Source organism: Rhineura floridana, chromosome 14, assembly GCF_030035675.1.
Source record: "Rhineura floridana isolate rRhiFlo1 chromosome 14, rRhiFlo1.hap2, whole genome shotgun sequence".
Classification (NCBI taxonomy): domain Eukaryota; kingdom Metazoa; phylum Chordata; class Lepidosauria; order Squamata; family Rhineuridae; genus Rhineura; species Rhineura floridana.
In genome coordinates, this window is record NC_084493.1 from 33855296 (window position 1) to 33879020 (window position 23725).

Consider the following 23725-nt stretch of genomic DNA (forward strand, 5'->3'; position numbering starts at 1 on the left):
GCAGATCACAGCAAATCAAACAGATTAAAAGGAAAAAATGCTGTTGTCTAATGGGAATAAGAGATGACATTTTTAACCTATCCTTTAGCATTAAGATTTAGTGAGATGGGGTTGAACAATGTACCATGACCACAAACATATCCAGTCTCTGCACATATTTGCATGAGCTGTATTTATTGCCACATTCATTACCAACCCAATACAAGTAGAGATATCTGCACATACAGCCATTGTTGGCTATTCACAGGATGACTTCTTATCCAAGCAACAATGGACAGCTCCTTCTCTCATATCTATGGCCTCCTCTGAGGACACTAGTGTACAACCTGGCTGTGACAAGATTTTATGTTTGATTTACAGTATATGCCAACCCTCAACAGGTTCCTCTGGTTTTTAGAAGAATATCATATCCACTACACACCACATTAGGCTTCTAATAAAGCAAGTTCTCATTTCATACAAACCTCCTAATGAGCAAGTATTCTAGGGGGCGGGAATGGCAGTGCTTAGATATGAGGGTTTTAGACTTGCTTCTAGTGGTAACAGGAATGGACATTTTGACCTATCTGCAGTTTCCACCACCACACAATTATGTGACCTAACCCAGCATTAAGTGGCTTTTCCCCCCAAATAGAATTTATTTAACCACCTCAGCTATTGCCAGTTTGCAATAAGGCTAGGTTAAACATCAGAGCCACCAAACTTTAGGACAGGTGGTTTGGAAGCAAAAACAACTTTCCTTCGTTTGCATATTTTGCAGGGGGGATTGTGAAGGGAGCTGAAATTTACTATAACTCTCTTGGCTGGAGACCACCTTCTTTGTTACCCAAAATGCCACATTGCAAGGGGTGCTTGCAGGGTGTGTGTGTGTGATGGCAGCTGATTAAAAAAAACAGTGCCCCTCTCAATTTGCATATCTCCCCCCCAAAAAAACTAAGATGGCTTCATAATATAATAGCCTGTGAATAGGGCTGCAGTACGGGGAGTGGAGGGACGTTGCTGGCCCAGCCAGTTTTGCATCCGTAAGCAAGTAGCTTTTAAGGAATCCAGTAGGGAGCATATCACATATATCTCTAAGAGAAGATCATAATGGAGGACGCCCTTCTTAGACAAGCCCTTGCTTGCCACTACTGATCTTCTTTCACAATGTGTAGCTGCAGGAGACGGGTGGGCACATTCTGCAGAGCACTCTGAGTTCATGGAGGACAAGGTGAGGTCCAACAGGCCTTGCAGAGTTGTGCATGTGTGCGCACATGCACAGATGAGCTGTGTGTGCACCAATGCCCTCAATTCCTCTGCAATATTCAAATGGGGACTCATGGCAGAAAAGAGCAAATGAGAAGTAACTAGAAATGCACAACTGCCACAGAAATGGCAACAGGTATTTAGTCTCTAGTCCACAATGCCTAAGAGATGTCATGCACTCTGCCAGAGCGTCCCACATTTCTCCCACTTCCCATCGCCAAGAGCCAATGACCTCAAGGAGAGCGAGGAAATGCAGACTATCACCCAGGATTTTCAACTGTGTTTTTAAATCTGGGCTGGGATCTCTTCTCGATCCTCCCAGAATGCAGGACATGGAATAATGGGCTCAAGTTGCAGGAAGCCAGATTTCAACTGGACATCAGGAAAAACTTCCTAACTGTTAGAGCCATAAGACAATGGAACCAATTACCTAGAGAGATAGTGGGCTCTCCAACACTGGAGGCATTCAAGAGCCAGCTGAACAGCCATCTGTCAGGAATGCTTTGATTTGGATTCCTGCATTGAGCAGGGGGTTGGACTTGATGGCCTTATAGGCCCCCTCCAACTCTACTATTCTATGATTCTATGACAATATTCAATATATATGAGGATGCTTTTGTACTGCTTGGTATGATAATTGGCACTCCTATTCATGGAACTTTGGTGTGTAAATCTACAGCCACGCATGCATGCAGGTGTACACAGTGAAGAAAGAAAAAAATTGTTTTGGGAAACCTATTTGAGTGGAATATATATGCATTTATTTTTGAAAAAAACGCATCGCAAGCCTGGAATGTTGCACCCAGCCATTACTCTCATTTAAAGGCACTTCAAAGAAAACCCCGTACATTATTTATATTCTGCTCCTCTGCGGCTACACATACAGTTTGAAAAAAAATTAACATGGCTTTGGGAGCAGGCAGGGTTTTGCTACAGTCGCGTGAGAATACCCCCCTGTGAATGCAGAGGAGCAGATGTTTCAGACTCTTCCGAGTTCAGTCATCGAGGGATCACAAGTTATCATCCATGGATCAAAAACATCTCCTACCTTGACGCGGCTCACCGCTTCCTGGGCTTGCATCATTCGGATGTTTTTGGAGGGGTTGCGCTCTGAGAGCAGCTGCGTGGAGCCCAAGTAATTGGCTGCAAAGATGATGCCATCAATGAGGTCTTCGGGTTCACAAGGCCCTGGAACTAAAAGCCAGAAGGCAGGCAATTATTTCTTTCCTAAGGGGGAAGGCAAGAAGTGGGAAGGAAGAGCACTCCGTACTTCCACAAGCTACCTTTAAAAGGGTCTCTTTTTTTCTGTTAAATGGCAATCTAATTGCAAAGAGAACAGCACAACCACAGCAGCAAATATTTAAACACAGCATTTGGTTCATGTACTTATGGGTCAGGGAACTAGGAAGCAAATATGCAGTGTTAAAATTAGAAGGTTGCTGCAACACAGAAGAACTTAGTTGAAAAATCTAACAATGCAGACTTAACCATTTTCATGGCAATTCTTTCTCCCCAGAGAAAGAGAAATTTTTTTCACCATCCTCACCAACCTAAGGCTGAATTAAAAGCTCTGGACTTGAATTTGGAGGTGGCAGAAGGAAAGAAATGTGGGACTCCTAAAACCAGGAGATATTTTCAAGAAGGACAAAAAGGATGTGCAGGGGTTGAAGCTCTACTGGGGGAAGTCATTAGCACTAGCCAGAGGCATTGGGGGGCAGGTGGTAGGCCCCAGGTCTTCTGCACTGCACCCCAACTCTCCTGCCTTTCCCCCTTTTTGAAATCTTTAAAAATTACTTACAAAGCAACTGGGCACACTACCAAACGCAGTGGTAGTGAAACCCCAACCATCTGCCATCTTAACTTGCTCAGAGGGACTGATTTTAGTTTTTGTATGTGCATAAATAGCACTCCTTGACAACAGGCTGTAAGTGGAGCTGAGAGACTAGTCCATGACACAGAGTGTTCTGGGCCCCGAAAATCTTGCTGGCACCCCATCAGTCAAGCCTTGACAGCCACATTTGTTTTTTCCCCTCTGACAGCCAGCTTAAATTTGCAACTCTACTTATAAATGAGCATGTGCAAATTTCATACAAATCTGTGCCATTGACCTGTGCCTTGAGTCGTTAAGTCCCTAGCAATGCCCCTGGTGATGGCTGAAAAGCTCACCCTTTCCCCCAGAATGGCCCAGGTGCAGTGTTCTGGGGCATTTTGGCGGGGGGGAAATAACAGTGTCCACCACGTGCACACACATTAATGGCACAGCACCAGGGGAGAAGGGAAGTAATACAAGACTATAGTCAATGTTCTGCCAGTGCCAAAGCCTGCCCCACGTATAATTTGGGGGGAAATTGCCCCTTAGAAAAATAATCAAAATGTCCTAAAATTTGCCAACTGCAAATTTGCCAACTACATGCCCCATGTTCATGACAGTTAAACAGATGCAAAGTGAATAAATGATTGTAGAGAAAGTTAGCCATCCAGGAGTAATTCATACTACATAATTCATGACTACATAACCTTGCCTGGCTGGATTCCACGGCTTGCATTGCTCTCATACAGCAATTCCTTGCCAGGTCTGGGGCAAAGCATAGCTTCCCACTTTACTTGAGCCATCAAACTATGGTTTGCACACATTCTGCAATTCAGGTTCAGGAAGGATGGTTTGCCTCAAATAAAGAAAGGGAGAAGAAACAGCTGCACATGAGGAGAGGAGGGAACATACGAGACTGGGGTTCAGTGTTACATCTGAACCAACTCTTTATTATTTATTTGATTATTACATGTATATCTCACCTTTCCTCCAAGGGGCTCAAGGTACTCCCCCTTCCCATTTTAGCTTCACAATAACCCTGTGGGGAAGGTTAGGCTGAGAGGCAGTGACTGGCCCAAGGTCACCCAGTGAGCTTCATGGCTGGGTGGGGATTTGAACCCTGGTCTCCCAGGTCATAGTCTAACCCTGTAACCAATACACTACAAGTCACTTCATAAAACTAATTTCCCCAACACTCTGTGTTGATTTTATGAACAGGTGTGTCGTAGATACTCTCTCAATGATGCTCCAGAAATACCTCTACTGTCATGACCCAAAGTCCAGTGTGACCAGGACACCAAGTTAGAAGCTACAGTGTCACCCACCAGCTAAGGACCATTCCTGGCTCTGAGCCTGGTGTTGGTGATCAGAGACAACTGAACCCAAGACTGTCAGTCTGGAGCCTACTGGAACAGATCCCATAGTACCAGAATCTATAAAACCAGATTTATGAACCTCGCAGGTGCCTTCCCCAGGATCTGAGTGCTCCCACGCTACCCTGCCAGTCCAATGGTGTGGGAGTACAACAGAAGGGAGGCCATGGAGCACAGGAGAAGTGTTCATCTTCAGACAAAAGGATTCACCTTTAATGCGACTCTAGCTCCCCAAAATGAGGGCAGAGCCTAAGATGGGCTGGAGACAGAGCTTCAAAACACCTCAGTTCATTCCAACCCTTCTCTGAACAAGCTGCTCACTAGGAGCTCTCCATGGTGCTGAGACAACTGACTTGCCTTGTTCTGTGGGCTTCTCTGTAGGGCCAGGAGACCTGCAATCCTAGAAAACAGAGGGGGGAACGGGCTAGTGCAGCACAAATAAACCTCTGTATCTGGGGACTGTTATGAGAAATAGCTGAAGAGGCCCTATGTGTATACAAGCTACCTTTTAGTTTTGCTCATTTGTTTAAAACGTTCCCTGCTTTACCAAGGCTTTTTGCCTTTGCTCATTGGGAAGGTGCTACAATTCCTTGAATATTTTCAGTGTTCTTTTCTGCGCTTCCCTCAGCCTTCTGAAAATGTGCTCCCCACCATCCATATTCCCAGCTAAATGGGTACAAAGAAACTGGGATTACAGACACATTGCACTTGCACTTGTTTAGGTTTTATTATAATGCAATCTTATATCATAAAAATCTTTAAAACCAGAGGCTTGTATTGACCTAAGCTCTACCCAGAGTGGACCCATTGAAATTAATAGACCTAAATTAGTCACGTCCATTCATTTCAATGGGTCTACTCCGACTATGCCTAGCACAGGATACAACCCAGACTTAACATTAGATGATGTGTATTTTAGCTTTTTTATTATCACACTTTAATTATATATTTGTTTACGGCACAACAGAATTTCTGGCTCCTGACCACACTGATTAATTAACAAAAGGTCATTGAGGCCATCTTCAAATGGAGGGTATGCAGAGCTGAGATGTGGAACATTTGTTGCGCACTGAGATATGTACAGAAACATGTGTCACTTGCAATCTCCGCAGCTTCCAGATCACAGCCCACTGTTGCTATGTCACAGCAAGTGTCACAGAATGAATTTTCCCCCTATAGCAATAGAAAGACAGAAACAGAAGCTCCAGACATGTTTGCTGCAGCTGGAGCCATGGGCTATTCTGAGGAGGGAAGGAAAAACTGCAGAGAATAAATCAGCAGTCAAGCTGTATGTGGCAAACTAAGAGACACCCTTCCAGCCAGAGCCTCTAAGGCCAAGGATGGCCAATAAAACCCAGTCTCTCCTCCCTGAAAGCCAAGACAAGTGCAAGAATTGACCCAGTATTAGAAGCAGAGGGCCCTCTTTCCATGTTTTATCCTCCATGAATTTGTCTAATCCTCTTTTAAAGGTGGCCATCACTGACTCATGTGGAGGTAAGTTCCATAGCTTAACTACGCCCTGCATGAAGAGCTACTTTCTTTTATCTGTCCTGAATCTTCCAGCATTCAGCTTCCTTGGATGTCCATGGGTCCTACTGTTACGAGAGAGGGAAAAAAACTTTTCTCTACTCACTCTCTTCATGCCACGCATAATTTTATAAACTACTATTCCATTGTCTCTTGCTTACCTTTTTTTCAAACTAAGAAGCCCCCAAGGTTGTAACCTTTCCTCATAGAGGAGTTGCTTCACCCCCTTGATCATTTTGGTTGTCCTTTTCTGAACCTTTTCCAGATTTACAAGATCCTTTCTAAGGTGAGGCAGCCACAACTGTACACAGTACTCCAAATGTGGTCACACCATAGATTTGCATAATGACATTATATCAGCAAAGTTTTTTTTTCCAGTTCCTTTCCTGATGATCCCTAGCATGGAATTTGCCTTTTTCACAGCTGCCACACTGTGGGTTGACATCTTCATTGAGTTGTCCAGTTGTCCCCAAGGTCTAATTCCTGGTCAATCAATGCTAATTCAGACCCCATCAGTGTATATATGAAATCAGGACTTTTTCCTCCAATGTGCATCACTTTACATTGTTTACATTGAACTGCATTTGCCTTTTTACCGCCTATTCACTCATTCTGGAGCAGTCTTTTTGGAGCTCTTTGATTCCTTTTTATTTTAACCACCCTGAACAATTTAGTATCATCAGCAAACTTGGCCACCTAACTGCTCACCCCTAACTCTAGATCGTTTTTGAACAAGTTAAAAAGCACAGGTCCCAATACTGATCCTTGGGGGACTCTCCTCCATTAGGAGAACTGCCCATTAATTCCTACTCCTGTTTCTTAGCTAACTCCTGGTCCACAAGAAGACCTCTCCTCTTATTCCATGACTGCTAAGCTTACTCAGGAGTCTTTGGTGCGGTACTTTGTCAAAAGCTTTTTAGAAGTCCAAGTACAATATGTCAACTAGATCACCTCTATCTATATGCTTGTTGATACTCTCAAAGGTTCTCAAAGATACTCCTGGGCAAGGTTCTGGAATGGGTGGTGGCCGGCCAGCTCCAGGGGTTCTTGGATGACACTGATTATCTCAATCCGTTTCAATCCGGTTTTAGGCCTGGGTTTGGTACCGAAACAGCCTTGGTCGCCCTGTATGATGACCTTTGTAGGGAGAGGGACAGGGGGAGTGTGACCCTGTTGATTCTCCTTGATCTCTCAGCTGCTTTTGATACCATCGACCATGGTATCCTTCGGGGAAGGCTCACGGAGTTGGGAGTTGGGGGTAATGCTTGGCACTGGCTCCGCTCCTACTTGGTGGGTCGTCAACAGAAGATAGTGCTTGGGGAACACTGCTTGACATCCTGGACTCTCCACAGGGATCGGTACTGTCCCCCATGCTTTTCAACATCTATATGAAGCCACTGGGTGCGGTCATCAGGAGTTTTGGAGTGCGTTGTCACCAGTACGCTGATGACACGCAACTCTATTTCTCCTTTGCATCTTCCTCAGGTGAGGCTGTTAACGTACTAAACCGTTGCCTGGCCACGATAATGGATTGGATGGGAGCTAACAGACTGAAGCTTAATCCAGACAAGACCGAGACGCTGTTAGTAAGTGCCTTCTCTGCCCAGATGGTGGATGTTCACCCTGTTCTGGATGGGGTTACACTCCCCTTGAAAGAACAGGTTCGTAGCTTGGGAGTTCTTTTCGACCCTTCCCTGTCTCTTGAGGCTCAGGTAGCCTCAGTGGCACGGAACGCTTTCTACCATCTTCGATTGGTAGCCCAGCTACGTCCCTATCTGGACAGTGACGACCTTGCCTCAGTTGTTCATGCTCTGGTAACTTCTAGATTGGACTACTGCAATGCGCTCTACGTTAGGCTGCCCTTGAAGACAGTTCGGAAACTACAGTTAGTCCAGAATGCAGCGGCCAGATTGTTGACGCGGACCAGAAGGTCCGCTCATATAACACCTGTTCTGGCCCGTCTGCACTGGCTTCCTATTTGTTTCTGGGCTAAATTCAAAGTGCTGGTTTTGACCTATAAAGCCTTACATGGCATGGGACCGCAATACCTGGTGGAGCGCCTCTCCCAATATGAACCTACCCGTACACTACGCTCAACATCTAAGGCCCTCCTCCGAGTACCATCCCATCGAGAAGCTCGGAGGATGGTGACTAGAAATAGGGCCTTTTCGGTTGTGGCTCCCGAATTGTGGAATGGTCTCCCCGATGAGGTACGCCTGGCGCCGACGCTATCTTTTCGGCGCCAGGTAAAAACCTTTTTATATTCCCAGGCATTTTAATGTGTACTATTAATATTTATTGATGCATTTTGCTGCTGCTTTGATAATTTTTGCTTACGTCTGTTTGGTTTGATTTTATTGTATTATTGTATTTATATATTTCTTGATGTTTTATTGTTATGTACACCGCCCAGAGAGCCCCTGGGCTTACGGCGGTATATAAATTAAACTAAATAAATAAATAAATAAAGAACTAATAGGATAGTGAGACAGGACTTTCCCTTGCAGAAGCCAGGCTGGTTCTGCTTCAGCACAGCTCGCTCTTCTATATGCTTGGTAATGCTGTCTTTAACAATGCCTTCCACCAGTCTTGCCAGAACAGACCAGCTAACTGGCCTGTAATTCCCAGGATCTCCCCTCACTCCTTTTTTTCCAAATTGGTGTTACATCGGCTATTTTCCAATGAAGGCTGATCTTCGGGACAAATTACATATTTTTGTCATGAACAATCAGCTATTTCATATTTGAGTTCTTTAAGAACTCTCGGATGGATGCCACCCAGACCCAGAGACTTGTCCGTTTTTATTTTATCAATAATGCTTAGAACTCTTAACTGAGGAGCTCCTGGAAAGCTTTCAGATAACATGTGAGGTTTCCCTGGAACATGATTTGATAATCACTATTCTAAAGCAGTCATAAAATATATTTTGAAACTTTTAAAAAGATGTTTAAAAACCTCCTCAAAATGAGAAGGGTTGCATTACATTAGTTGCATTCTCCCAAACTCTACTATACTCTCATTTTCAAACATCTTCACTAAATGGTACTCTAAAATTCAAAAGGAGGAGAAAAAATCATACAACACCCAACGTCTTGCAGGCAACATGCAAAGGCAGCCCTGTCATGCAGCTGGGTGAAGCAATTGGGTTCAGTTAGCACCATGAGAAGCAGGGAAGGGAATATTTTATTTATTTATTTATTTATATCCCGCCCTTCCTCCCAGCCCAGCAGAATAGATGAAGGGAGGGAGGAATTAATATCTGAAGGACTCGGCAACTCTTTGCGAACAAAGAGTTGGCTCTAGGATGACTGGCCGCTTATGTACCACCGTTAAAGAGGATGCAGGTTTGCATAACATTTGCATATACTAATACAAAGGCATAGATGCAAATGTAGACATGATTACTATCATTTAAATAGAAACACAGTACATCTCACCATAGCGGGAAAGGACAGTGACTAGGTGACCTCTGGGTCTGCTCAGTCTGCTGTCCAGGTGTTAGTTGCTGATGGGCACTTTGAAGGTCCCCCACCCCATAGCCTCCCTTCTTAGGGCTCTTAATCTTTAAAGAAGGCTTGGAGCCAGACTCAAGTCCCTACAGGTTCCGCTCTCCCTTATTTTTCTTTGGCCACATCATACGTTGGCCTGTGCTGTATTCCCAAGTGGCTCTGCTCTTCCTTGATCTTTACATTTCGTAGGAAGCAGATCTGGTTGGCCTTCAAGTTGGGACTCATTAGCCAGTTTCCTTTGGCTGCTGCCCTCCGTGAGTGAGGGCAGGCTCTGAACTTGTCATTTGCTTGGCTTCTCAGGGGAAAAGGCAGAACAAAGAGGAACCTGTTGCTTTAGGCAAGTAATGCTGGAGAGCACAGCTGGAACATGTGGAAATGAGCTAGGCTCAGCCGTGGAACTCTACCTTTGATGGATTTCTGAGGCAATCAAGGATCACAGGAAGCTGCCTTGTGCCAACTCAGATTATTTGTCCAATGAGCCCAGGATTATCTACCCCAGCGGTAGCCAACGTGATGCCCTCCATATGTTGTTGGACTCCAGCTCCCAAGTAGCATAGAAAATGGTCAAGTATGAGGGAAGCTGCAGTTCAACGACATCTGAAGGGCATCACATTGCTGGCCTGGTGTTCTCTGACTGGTAGCAGCTCTCTAGGGCAGCCTTTCCCAACCAGTGTGCCTCCAGATGTTGTTGGACCACAATTCCCATCAGCCTCAGCCAGCATTGCTAATGGTCAGGAAAGATGGGAATTGTAGTCCAGCAACATCTGGAGGCACACTGGTTGGGAAAGGCTGCTCTAGGGTCTCAGACAGAGATTTTCCCCTCTACTAACTGGCTGTTGCGGGTAGTGCAAACAACAGCACTGGGACCTTCTGCACACAAAGCATCTGCTCCAGCACTGACAAAAAAGGACTGGGAGCTGGTCTTTTGCGGGGTTTCAGCTGCTTGATTCAAGATATCTACATTCCCAATGAGAATGGATCTCTAGCAACATATGGTATAGATGATCATAAGTATAAAAGAACCCAACCAGATCAGACTAGTTTCTTTGAAGAAGAAGAAAAACACAATAGAGTAATCTACAATGGCAGCTGATGATTCCAGGTTTTCGTCTGAAACTTCTAAAGTCACATAAGGCTACAATCTTGTGCAGGCTCACTACCTGGTAAGTCTGACTTAAGTCGGATTCCTGCACTGAGCAGGGGAGTTGGACTCAATGGCCTTATAGGCCCCTTCCAGCTCTACTATTCTGTGATTCCATGAATTCACTTGGGCTTCTTGCTGTACAGACGTGCAATAGGATTAATCTATTAAGCATTGCAGCACCTTGCTCTTACGGACTAGCCCCATTAGGAGAAACACAGGAGGGACACTTCGGTCTTATCATAACTAAACTTGTCATAATTAAACTCTGTGTTAGCTGGGGGAGTGGGAGCATGTGGGAAAAAACCACACAGAAAGGCTGCAATTCTACACATGCTTAACTTGGAGTAAGTCCCACTAAATTCAACAGGGCTTACTTCTGAGTAGACAAATATAGGATGCCACTGTAAGGCTCTCTCTTCTGTGACAGTTTTGCCTGGTTTTGCAAGCAAAGCCTATCAGAAAAAGCTGGCTTTCCTCACAGTCAGGTTTCATGGAAGACAAAAGGCATCCATAATGTCTGCCTCAGAAAAGGGCGAATGAGATGCAGCTAAGTGAACCTTGCACCCTCTGCTGTCAACAAGATTCCCAGTGAAAATCAATCTCAGACAGAAATTTAATTTCATTAAGCCAGTCATCAGCGCCGGTTATTAAAGTAATAATGAAAACCCCGAAAGTCAGAGGGGTGCTGTAACCATGCAAATAGGTCGGGATAAAATGCCTTGCAGTGGGAGACTTCCAAATGCCAGTTTATTTAGCCTGTAGCTACTTCAAGCGCCGGTTGCTGTTAATGGAACTCTCTTTAATCTGTAGACCCTAAAAAGCGACTGGAAGCAAAAAAGAAACTCCATCGACAAATTACATATGAATAGTTTCACAGCAGTGTACTAAGTCATACAGGGAAATCATCCGTGAACAACCTTCCTCAGGATATGAAGAGTTCATTTCAAACACCTAAGTCAGGATGGAAAAGTCAAGCATGTTTTGGGGGCTTGATACAGGCACAATAGGATCAACCCAGGGATGGGGAAAGCACAACTGGCCCTCCAGATGTTGGACTACAACTCCAATCAACACCCATCATCCCTGACCATTGGCCAAGCTGGCTGGTGTGAGTTGAGTCCAACCGGTTCCCCATCCCTAGATTAAGCAAACACAGGAAGCTCCCTTATACAGACTGAGGTCATTGCTGCATCTAGCCCAGAACTGTCCACTCTCACTGGCAATCGCTCTGTAAGGTCTCCAACAGAGGATCCTCCCTATCACTTGCTGCCTGATCCTGGGATTAACTGGAGATGCCAAGGATTGAACTTGAGTCCTACTGTATGGAAAGTATGTGTTCTTCCACTGAGCTATGGTCTTTCCCCATACATCCTCCAGCCATGTCAGAGTGAACCTCAATTATGTACTTTTCTGTAACTAGGGGCTCCCCCCTGGCATGCTTTGCACACCAACCCCACCACCTAACCCCAGGAATGGGAACCTCAGGCACCCACCATGCCAAAGCACACAGTGGCTCCAGATGTTACATGGCTGCCACTGTCTCACTCTTCTCACACTGGCCCCTTCCCCCAGGACCCTCCCTCTCCACCAGGTCACCAAGGCACATCCATCCTGAGAACTTCTCCCATGGAGGAGAAGGGAAGCAGAGGAGGGAGGCGGAGGCAAACCACACAGGAAGGACAGGCAACAGAGGGCTGAGCAGCTTTGCAAGATCCATCCTGCTCTCCTGATGCGTCCCTCCTCCTTGCCCTCCATTGGTGAAGTAGGTGGTGGCAGCAAAGCAGGACATTTGCTGCGGAGCAGCCCTGGCATGTCGCGCTATGGCTTATTCAGGCTTTTCCCCACTCGCTCACTCTCCGCCTGGTCTCGCCCATCCTCTTTTCCCCTCCCATCACAGAAAAGGAGGCCTCACAGTAGCAACGGTGAAGCTTCCCATGAACTGGCTCCGTGACTTGCCCAGCCGCCAGCCACCACTGTCCGCTCACTCTCCTGCACTCCACCTGGTCTCTCCCCCATGGCTGAAGGAAACCTCACAGTAGCAACACTAAGACCTCCCATGAACTGGCTCCATGGCTCACCCAGGCAGCTGCCTTCTCACTCTCCCGCTCTCCACCCAGTTTCACCCACCCACTTGCCCTCACTACCACATGGTCTGGAGGATAGGGAGGCCTTGCAGCAGCTTGTTATAGTCATCACGCTGTTGCTCGCAACACCACCTGCCTGTGGCCAAGTGAACTGCAGCATAACTTTAACAAAAATATTATATCATTAGATATCAATTATGCTCTTTTGAGAGGCAGCATGGTGTAAGAGTACTAACCTCCCTGCTCCTTCATGCTTTAGCCAACCAGTATCTCTCAGTCTAAACTATCTCATAGAGTTGTTGTGATGAAAAACAAACAGGATAACAGCACTTATGCTGAGCTGAGGTCCTTGGAGGTCAGCTGGGATTCAAACATAATAGTTTCTCAAGTTAGCTTTCTTGCTATTAGGCGTTGGCATTGCAAAAACATAAAGTTGGCAGAAAAAAACACCATAATAAAACAGAGTCAATACAAATCAATTTCAGTAACATTAGCAGCGGTCATTGAACAGTAAGGCAGCCATACGAAATCATCTTCGTTTGTTAGAGAGAAAAGATTAAATATCCGCGAATCAGGATAAATGATCTCTGGTCCTCTCCAGTTTTAGCTGCAGCCAATATATGCAACATAGCAAGTAATTCTTCTGCCCTTCCCAATTAACAGAAGGTTACATTTCTGAATGAAATTGAGACGCATCCAGCCTCTGCTTTCCTGTGTCTTGCCTTCTGATGCTCAGGCAGTACAAAACATGGGAGAGGAAAATGCAGCACCTTAGAATTTAGTTTCTGACCCACTACAATTTCCTTCCTGAGCTGCCAATGTGACACCTGCGCTTGTGCCAGCATGGGGTTTCCCTGGCACCGTCCCCCAGTCTTCCCCCCCAAGAAATTAGGCTTTAGCCAGCCAAAGCCCCTATCTGCCTCATACATTTAAAGCACTATGAGACCACTTGAAGCAGTCATGGCTTTCCCAAAGAATCCTGGGGACCGCAGTTTGTGAAGGGTGCTGAGAGTTGCTAAAAGACCCCTATTCCCCTCCCAGAGCTACAGTTCTCAGAGTGGCTGAATAGTCAATCCTTCTTCCCAAGGAACTCTAGGAATTGTTGAACTTGAAGGCCAGCCAGGTCAGACTAAATGTCAGCATCATCAAGGCTAAAGGAAAGATTTGTCTCAGTCCTGTGTTCTTGATGTCAGGCATTCCCAAGAGAGGAGAGACTGTGGCAGAAAATGGATTTAGGAGATTTTTCTTTTAACATTCCCGCCATGAAAGAGGCTCTGATTACCCCCCCATGTGTCGAAAGAAAATGTGAGGGGGGCCAAACGGCTGCAAAGGGTAGCCTGCCCCCAACACATGCAGCAGCCACACACCCAGCATCTAAGCCTTTGCCTGGGGTGTGAAGGGGTATATGGAGCCCCACTATACAAGCCTTCCCCGCCCCCCACTCACAGGAAGGAGATCTACATAGGTATCTCAGTATGTAAATAGATTCCCTTCATGCAGGTCAAACACACAGACATCAGCAGAAGTGGGGTGGGTCTCAGGCCTGAGGACCAAATGGGCCCAGCAGGCCTCTCTTCTGTCCCTCTGGATTCTTTCCAGGCCACATCCTTCACCGGCCTTGCTCTGCACCCTCCTAGAGAATTTTTACCCAGTGAAAATGTGCCCTTGAACTTCGATAATGCCTCTTGCTAGTCTGGACGGAGAGTTGGGCATGCATGTGTAGAAACCTCTAAACTTTGAACCATCTGCTATATTCCAGCCATGCAAACATCACATCTCTTGCTCTGCCCAGTTTTGCCTCTGGCCCTGCTGACCACTGGCATGAGGCTCCTGGAAGGTCACACATCCAGAAACGTGGCTCTCAGGCTGATACAGGTTCCCCATCCCTGCCCTAACCTTGCTGCTGAACACAAAGTTGGCTCAGAGAGTAGACACAGCCTTGCCCCCAAGACTCATGAATTTCATGGCATGTAACAAGCTTACTCTAATTTCATCTCTGAGTTGGCCAGAATCCCCCCCCCCCGCAGTTTTAATGCTATAAAAATCATGAGCCCAATGAAAGCGCACTTACCATCAACAAAACTTGGGAAGGAAGACACTTTCTTTGTCTGTGTGGACATAAAAATAATGAGCTGTGAAACTCTATAGCAACAGGAAAATAAATGTCATACCAGATAAGAAATTTGTTATGAAAAGCATATTGACAGGAGGTGTCGGTGGGGGGAATGGAAGCTTCTTCCGTTTTAAAAAATTCTTCACCGTATCTAATTTTATGTGGATACATTAAATTGGTCTGATTCTCACATCACAGTAAATAATCGTTCATGGTTTGCCATTAACATGCTTTTGTGGCTGTTTTACTCCCTCAACCCCCAGTGTAGTGAGTACACCGCGATCCCTCACTTAACATTACATCCAAACCAGGGACCATGGTTTGTTTAACTCCCAGCAAACTGTGATTTGTAGCCAAGGTTTGTTCTCAGCTTACTGCCTGCAGTTTGTTGGGAGTGAAACACAGCACAATCCCAGGGTTAGATGTCATTCTAAGCCAGAAATCGTGGTTTGCATCCTCTACGTGCAAGCGGAAAAGAGTAAAAGAGTCCTCTTAGGCATGATTGTGGTAAAACATTAGGCAGTTTTAAGGGTCTGGCAATAGAACAATTGTATAATCCGAGTTAAAAACAAGAACAAGTCATCTCTGTGTTATTGAATGTGGCTCAACTCCACACTCAGATTAATCTTGATCTTTTTTTTCTGATGTAAGCACTGTTTTTTGGAAGTGTCATCATTTTCCTTGCATGCATACAGCTCAAAAGAGCATACTTTTGAAAAATCTCATCTGCATAAGAAACCCAAACTGCCAGTCCTTTTAAATAACCTGGCACAGTCTCAAATCTTGTCTGAGAGCACTGCATATATTATCACAAATTAGAATTAATACACTTAGTGTTAAGTGGACAGACTCTGTGTGTGTGTGTGTGTGTGTGTGTGTGTGTGTGTGTGCGTATGTGTGTGTGTATGTGTGTGTGTGTGTGTGTGTGTGAGAGACAGAGAGAGAGAGAGAGAGAGAGAGAGAGAGAGTACAATAGGGCCCCGCTTCTTGGCGCCCCGCTTTTCGGCGTTCCATTAATATGGCGCCAGCAGGGCGATCAGCTGGAGGGGGGCCTGGAGCTCCCTGCACTCCAGCTGATTGTGCCGGAGGATGGGAAGATCAGCTGTAGCATGCTACAGCTGATCTCCTCAGGGCGGTCAGACTCCCGCACTCCAGCTGATCGCACCGGAGGGGAATATCTGATCTTCTCCTCCTCTGGTGCGATCAGCAGGTTAGGCTCCAGATCCCCGCACTACAGCTGATTCGCTTTTTGGTGGTTTTCACTTTCCAGCGGGGGTCTGGAACCTAACCTGCCGTATCACACAACTGACAGAACTACATGCTTCTGAGATAACAGTCTCTAACCCTAGATATGTTACCCTAGATGTCAGCCTATAAGCCAGGGATGCCTAGCCTGTAGCCCTCCAGATGATGATGGACTACAGTTCCCATCATCCCTGACCATTGGCAATGCTGGCTGGGGCTAATCCAACAACATCTGGAGGACCACAGGTTAGCCACCCCTGCTGTACAAAAATGGAACATTTGATGTGGGTGCTAGTTCTCAGTAAGGCAGAGAAGTACCATAAACTGGGTTCTGTCACTGCTTCCATCACCACCACTCCCACCAGCACAAAGAAAATTGGGTGGTGGGAGACAGTAGCGTGCACACACACACGTGTCTGCTACGCTAGATCCTCTTGTTCCAAGGTTCTGGGTTGAGGATTCAACTGTGCTTCCCCTGAGGAAGGTTTTCAGAATGCCTCTTAAATTCTCACACCCTCATCAGTCACCTCTATCACTTATTGCATTGAGCTGGCCCTGCTTGGGAGATCTGCTATTGCCCAACACTTGTAAGACTTCTTCTTGTCCTGGAAAACATTTATTTATTTAAAATGTATATCCCACCCACCCCATTCACAAAGAAATCCAAGGTGGCTAACAAAAGTTAAATTAACACAAATATACTGTATCAGACAAATAATTGTTTAAAAAACCCACCAGAACAACATCACAATCCACCCTTTCCACACACACCCAAAGCAAGATAGTAGGGAAAGGGCAGTCATGAAGCCCACTCATAATCAAACTGCCAATTTGCCATGTTTTCACCAAATGGGGAAAACTACAAAAAAGCAGAGGTTAGGTGGGCCTCCTTTGGGAAGTCACTCTATAACACAGGTGCCACAACTGAAAAGACCCTATCCCTCAAAGTCATCCAGTCCACCTTTGGAAAGGAACACAGGGGAGGTCCTTTGATATTAATCTGAGTGATAGGGGACGTACATTCAGGTAGAGGTGAGCCCTAAGATATCCAGATGGTAACAGGGTTGTATTAGGGACAAAAAAGGCAGTGGAACAATTGCAAAAGAAGAAACAACTCTAATGTACCAGGAAGAGGGGGCACATTTAGACTTGGAACAGATGGGAGGAACTGAAGTTTGGTTACAAGCAAGGTTGATTAGGCGATTAACTCATGGCTACCAACACTTTGAGTACAGGGATATAACTATTTTAAATAGTAGTATATGTCCAAGTAAATTCATACACATTCCAAGGTTTACCAGGCTGAGATAATTAAGTGGGAGGCTATTATCCCTAATCCCCAATGTGCTGTGATACTCAAGGACAACGAAATCTGTATATGGTCAGATGCCCTCTTTCTTTTACTGCTTCACATATTCTTCAACTCAGTTGTGGTAACCCTCAGCTCACTCTAAAACCTTGCTTTTAACCCCAATCTTGTTTCCTGGATTTGGGGACAGGACAAGCTAAATTCTAAATAAATATAACTGGTAAAAATGTTCAAAGACTGCCTATTTACATAAAATGTTCTTTTCCCTTTTGGAAGCTAAATTATGTACAGAACTGTAATCTTTCCAGAAGCGATAAAATTCAGCTTTCTCCCAAATGAAAATATTCTCACATTGAGCACTGTGCTTATTTTTATTCCAGCCCAGATGCAAAGGAATAAAAGCAACGTTCAAACAGCCCTTGGCTGTCATCGCTGTGCCTGTTCAATAGCTAATGATTTTAATTTTTCTGTCCAAACCTTCCTACTGAAAAGCCACAGGAATGATGCAGCTCCATCAACAGCCAGCAAAGCACTCCTTGCCTTGTTAACATTCTGTTAAGTGAGTGAAATGAAGTCTTGTAAAGAGATATTGGAGATTTAATCTAATTTCTGCTGCTAAAGACAAAACAATATCAATACAATAATATATCTTTTGTTTATGGTGAAGTAATTGTCTTTAAGAGGGATTGTAGGTACTCCTGGGCATTTACATTTTGATAAGAAGCTCAGTTTAAAACCTAATTCGATATAAAGCTCGTTAATCCAACAAACTCACTTGACTTTGGAAAAAATAATCAAACTGAGGTGTAGTATTATGTTATCTTTCCATGTGTACTGGAGAAGAGGGACAATATCCTACTAACTAGAATGGCATCAGTGAATAGTTCCCTTCCAGCGTATTAAGAATCACCTCCCTTCCTCTGAGTCTGCCTAGGTGCTACACTCCCAGCCCTTCTCTGGCTCCCTCTGCCATCAGATGCAAGGCGGGTGGATGCAAAAAGCAGGGCTTTTTCAGTGGTAGAACCCATAAATTGGAAGAGCTTCCCCAAAAGAAACCAGCCTAACCCCATCACTGCTCACCTTTCAGCAAGCAGCAACAGCAGTTTTATTTCAGCAATTCTTCCCAAGATACTACATTCAAGTTAGACTCAGCGCCTGCTGTTTTTGGCTACTAAAGGCTTTTTTTTACTTGATTTTAAGCATGGCCTTTCAATTATTATTTTATTGCATATATTTATCAACCCAAATTGTTGCTAGCCTTCTTGATTAAATATATGAATGACAGATGGGAAGAAAAATAGTTCAGCCCTAACACCAACTTCTGGTGATTATTTATTTATTTATTTATTTATTTCATTTAATTTATAAACTGCCCATAGCTAATAGCTCTCTGGGCGGTGTACAACAGAGTTAAAATACAATGTTACAATAAAATCAATAACAAGTATCAGCAAAATTTAAGCTAAAACATTAAACATAAACATTAAAATGCCTGGGAGCATAGCCAGGTCTTAACCTGGCGCCTAAAGGAAAGTACTGTAGGCGCCAGGCGGATCTCTTCAGGTAGGCTGTTCCACAATTCGGGGGCCACTACAGAAAAGGCCCTAGATCTAGTAACAGTCCTCCGGGCATCTAGATGGGTTGGTACCCGGAGGAGGGCCTTAGATACTGAACGAAGCACACGGGTAGGTTCATAGCGGGAGAGGTGTTCCACAAGATATTGCGGTCCCACGCCGTGTAAGGCTTTATAGGTCAACACCAGCACCTTGAATCTGGCTCGGAAACAAATAGGTAGCCAGTGCAAACGGGCCAGGACAGGTGTTATATGCGTGGACTGATCGGTCCTCGTCAACAACCTGGCTGCCGCGTTTTGCACTAGCTGAAGTTTCCGGACTGTCTTCAAGGGCAGCCCTGCGTAGAGCGCATTACAGTAATCCAATCTAGAAGTTACCAGAGCATCCTAAATGTCTTTCTCAATGTAATGCTTCACTGGTTTGGAAGTGAGAATAGTGGTGTGTGATCCAAAATAGAAAGGGACAATAAAAACAAAGAGAGCAGTTTAGGTTCCAAAACTTGCCTCTGGCATATTGTTGTTGTCCATAGGTCCATTGAGATCTGAACGCTGCTGCTTCCGAGGCTGATCTAACCCATTGCACACCTGTAAAAGAAGCAGAGCGACAGAGAGAGAGACCATAATGATCAATACCTTAGGGGGAAGGAGGTCCCTGCCAGCATCATTTATCTCTGCCTCTCACCCATAACTTTTATTGCTACTCCTGTGGAAATAAGAGCTGATCTATCCATTAACTGTGAGCGCATACAAAAGAAGAGATAAACCTTTCTTGAGAGCCAGTATTGATTGGTGGTTTGTGCTGGATTTAAATCGCAGGTTCTGCTTGACCTCACAGCCAAGAGTCCTCTTCGGGTGGTGAAAAAACAGGTGCGTTCTGCCACCCGCCTAAGGCGATAGAAAGTGGGGGTGCTTTGTGCAGACAGCTGTGTGGAAAAAGACCCAATCTATGGATTTCTCCCCCATCAAAAAGGGGGGGGAAGAGATTTTATAAATATTGTTGTTATTATTATTAAATGTATTACCCAATCTTCACCAGACAGTCCCAGAGCAGGTCACAACAATGTAAAACACTATATCAAAAACAGTTTAAAAGAGATCACACAACTAGAGAGGGTCCTACATACATATATGTAGCTCCAGCATACAATGAAATCTGTACAGTGAAGGTACCAGGCACACCTCTGTGGGAAGGGAATTCCACCACTTAGGGGCCGCCATAGTACGTGAGATGGGGGGTGGGAAGAGATTCAGAACCACTCCTGCACTGTGCAAAGAGGATTTTTAGACAGTGACTAAACAAGCTGATTATATGTCAACCTAACTCACCCACCCACATCTAGGATGCACACCTTAATGTGGTGAGGGGGTTTGAGAGTGTCGAAGAAGCTGAGAGCAATGCCATCAGGAGTCTAGACCAAGAGGCTACACTCCTAGCAGGGGCATCCAAGGCAGAATGGTTGAAGTTGAGACACCAGACTAAGATGCATCCAGACTCAGAGGAAGGCAATGGTAAACCACCTCTGAATACCTCTTACCATGAAAATCCTATGAATAGAGTATCCAAAATGCAACACGAGATAGTGCTGGAAGATGAGACCCCCCGGTCAGAAGGCACACTCACCAAGCTACTGGGGAAGAACAAAGGACAAGTACGAGTAGCACTGTGACTAATGACACAGCTGGGTCAAAGCTGAAAGGAAGCCCAGAGGCTGATGCGCACAGATGCGAAAGGAGAGTCCAGAGTTGTATGACGCATACAATAGGAACATGGAATGTGAGAAGCATGAACCAGGGAAAGTTAGAAATTGTCAAGCAAGAAATGGAATGTATCAACATTACAATAAGAACATAAGAAGAGCCTGCTGGTTCAAGCCAGTGGCCCATCTAGTCCAGCATCCTGTTCTCACAATGGCCAACCAGGTGCCTGGGGGAAGCCCGCAAGCAGGACCCGAGTGCAAGAACACTCTCCCCTCCTGAGGCTTCCGGCAACTGGTTTTCAGAAGCATGCTGCCTCTGACTAGGGTGGCAGAGCACAGCCATCATGGCTAGTAGCCATTGATAGCCCTGTCCTCCATGACAATACTTGGCGTCAGTGAATTAAAATGGTCTGGAAAGGGACATTTTCAATCAGGCAACTACAAAATATTTTATGCAGGAAATGAGAAATTAAGAAGAAATGGGGTTGCTTTAATAGTAAGAAGTGATGTAGCAAAAGCAATTAGGAGCTACAACGCAAGGTCTGAGTGAGTGATATCAATGAGATTAAATGGGAAACCCATTAACATAACCATCATCCAAGTCTATGCTCCAACGGCAAACGCAGAAGAGGAATTGGAGAGATTTTACGCAGAAGTACAGGAGGAAATTGATCACACACCAAAACAAGATGTGCTGATAATCATGGGGGATTGGAATGCAAAAGTAGGGAACAGAGAAGAATTAGGAATTGTGGGGAAATGGGGCCTAGGAGACAGAAATGAAGCAGGAGAAAGACTTATTGAATTCTGTGAAGCCTATAATTTGTCTCTTGAAAACACATTTTTTGAACAACCGAAAAGAAGACTGTACACGTGGACATAACCAAATGGTCAATATAGGAATCAAATTGATTATATAATTGGAAACAGAAGATGGAGAAGTTCCATTCTTTCTGCAAAAACAGGACCAGGAGCAGACTGCGGTACAGATCATGAACTGGTCGTATTGGAAATCAGAGTAAAGCTAAAGAAGAAGAACAAAGCACCCATAATGCCAAAATACAATTTAAATAACATCCCAGAAGAATATAAAGATCAAATGAGGAACAGACTTGAGGCTTTAAAGTTAGTTGACAGAGAACCAGAAGAACTATGGAGTGAAGCAAGAGACATTATCAGGGAAGAATGCAAAAAGACAATACCTCTAGTTAAAAAGAGAGAAAGACCTCAATGGATGACTGAAGAAACTCTTAAAATGGTTAAAGAGAGAAGGAAAGCAAAAGCAAAATGCAATAGAAACATGGTCAGAACCCTAAATGCAACAATACAGCGACTAGTACTTAGGGACAAAGAGAACTATTACAATAGTTATTGTATAGAAATAGAAGAGGGCAACAAAAAGGGTAGAACAAGAGCCCTGTTCCAAAAGATTAGAGAAATGAAAGGAAAATTTAAACCACGAGTAGGATGTTGAATAATCAATAGGGGAACACACTGACTGACCAAGATGAAATAAAAAGAAGATGGAAGCAATACACTGAAGAACTCTATAAAAGAGATGCAAGGATGACAGATTCATTAATGGAGGAACCATATGATGAAGAACCAGAAATTTTAGAATGTGAGGTAAAAGCTGCTGTTAAAATATTTGGAAGAAACAAATCACCAGGAACGGATGGCATACCAATAGAGCTGCTACAAGCTACTGAGACTGAATCTGTCCAAATTTTGACAAAAATTTATCAAGAAATATGGAAAACTAAACAATGGCCCACATACTGGAAGTGTTCAATATACATCCCAATTCCAATGAAAGGGAATCCCAGGGAATGCAGTAATTATTTAACTATTGCCATAATATCCCATGCAAATAAAGTAATACTCAAGATTCTTCAACAAAGGCCTTTATCATATATGTAGCAAGAAATGCCAGATGTCCAAGCTGGATTTAGAAAAGGAAGAGGCACCAGAGATCATATTGCAAGCATACATTGGAACGGACTAAAGAATTTCAGAAGAAAATCACCCTGTGCTTTATAGATTACAGCAAAGCCTTTGACTGTGTAGATCATGAAAAACTATAGAATGCCTTAAAAGAAATGGGGGTGACACAGCATCTGATTGTCCTGATGTGCAACCTATACTCTGGACAAGAGGCTACTGTAAGGACAGAATATGGAGAAACCGATTGGTTCCCAATAGAAAAGGGTGTGAGACAAGGGTGTATTTTATCACCCTATTTGTTTAATCTATGCACAGATCATACGGAAAGCGGGATTGGACCAAGATAAAGATGTGAAAATTGGAGGGAGAAATATCAATAATTTAAGATATGCAGACGATACCATACTGCTAGCAGAAACCAGTAATGATTTGAAACGAATGCTGATGAAAGTTCAAGAGGAAAGCACAAAAGCAGGACTACAGCTGAATGTCAAAAAGACTAAAGTAATGACAACAGAAGATTTATGCAACTTTAAAGTCGATAATGAGGACATTGAACTTGTCAAGGATTATCAACACCTCAGCACAGTCATTAACCAAAATGGAGACAATAGTCAAGAAATCAGAAGGCGGCTAGGACTGGGGAGGGCAGCTATGAGAGAACTAGAAAAGGGCCTCAAATGCAAAAATGTATCACTGAGTACCAAAGTCAGGATCATTCAGACCATGGTATTCCCGATCTCTCTGTATGGATGTGAAAGTTGGACAGTGAAAAAAGCCGATAAGAGAAAAATGGGCTCATTTGAAATGTGGTGTTGGAGGAGAGCTTTGCAGATACCATGGACTGCGAAAAAGACAAATAATTGGGTGTTAGAACAAATTAAACCAGAACTATCACTAGAAGCTAAAATGATCAAACTGAGGTTGGACACATTATTTATTTATTTATTTATTTATTTATTGCACTTGTATACCTCCCCATAGCCGAAGCTCTCTGGGCGGTTTACAGCAACCAAAAACATTAAAACAAATATACAATTTAAAACACATATTTTAAAAACAATTTAAAACACAATTTAAAAATTTAAAACAATTTAAAAATGTATCCCTTCATAGCTTGTCTTAAGCCACCATCTTAAATATATTGATTAA

At 44.2% G+C, this 23725-nt stretch overlaps 1 protein-coding gene across 2 annotated transcripts in view; it reads right to left on the reverse strand.

Annotated features, from left to right (window-relative positions):
- APBA2 (amyloid beta precursor protein binding family A member 2) overlaps positions 1–23725 on the reverse strand; it is a 193766-nt gene that overhangs the window by 44226 nt on the left and 125815 nt on the right. For both annotated transcript variants that reach the window (XM_061595509.1, XM_061595508.1), the window contains 3 exons: positions 19437–19517; positions 14764–14800; positions 2294–2439 (listed from right to left, as the gene is read on the reverse strand). In XM_061595509.1, coding sequence (XP_061451493.1) covers positions 2294–2439; positions 14764–14800; positions 19437–19517 — 264 coding nt within the window. The remainder of the gene's footprint in view (positions 1–2293; positions 2440–14763; positions 14801–19436; positions 19518–23725) is intronic.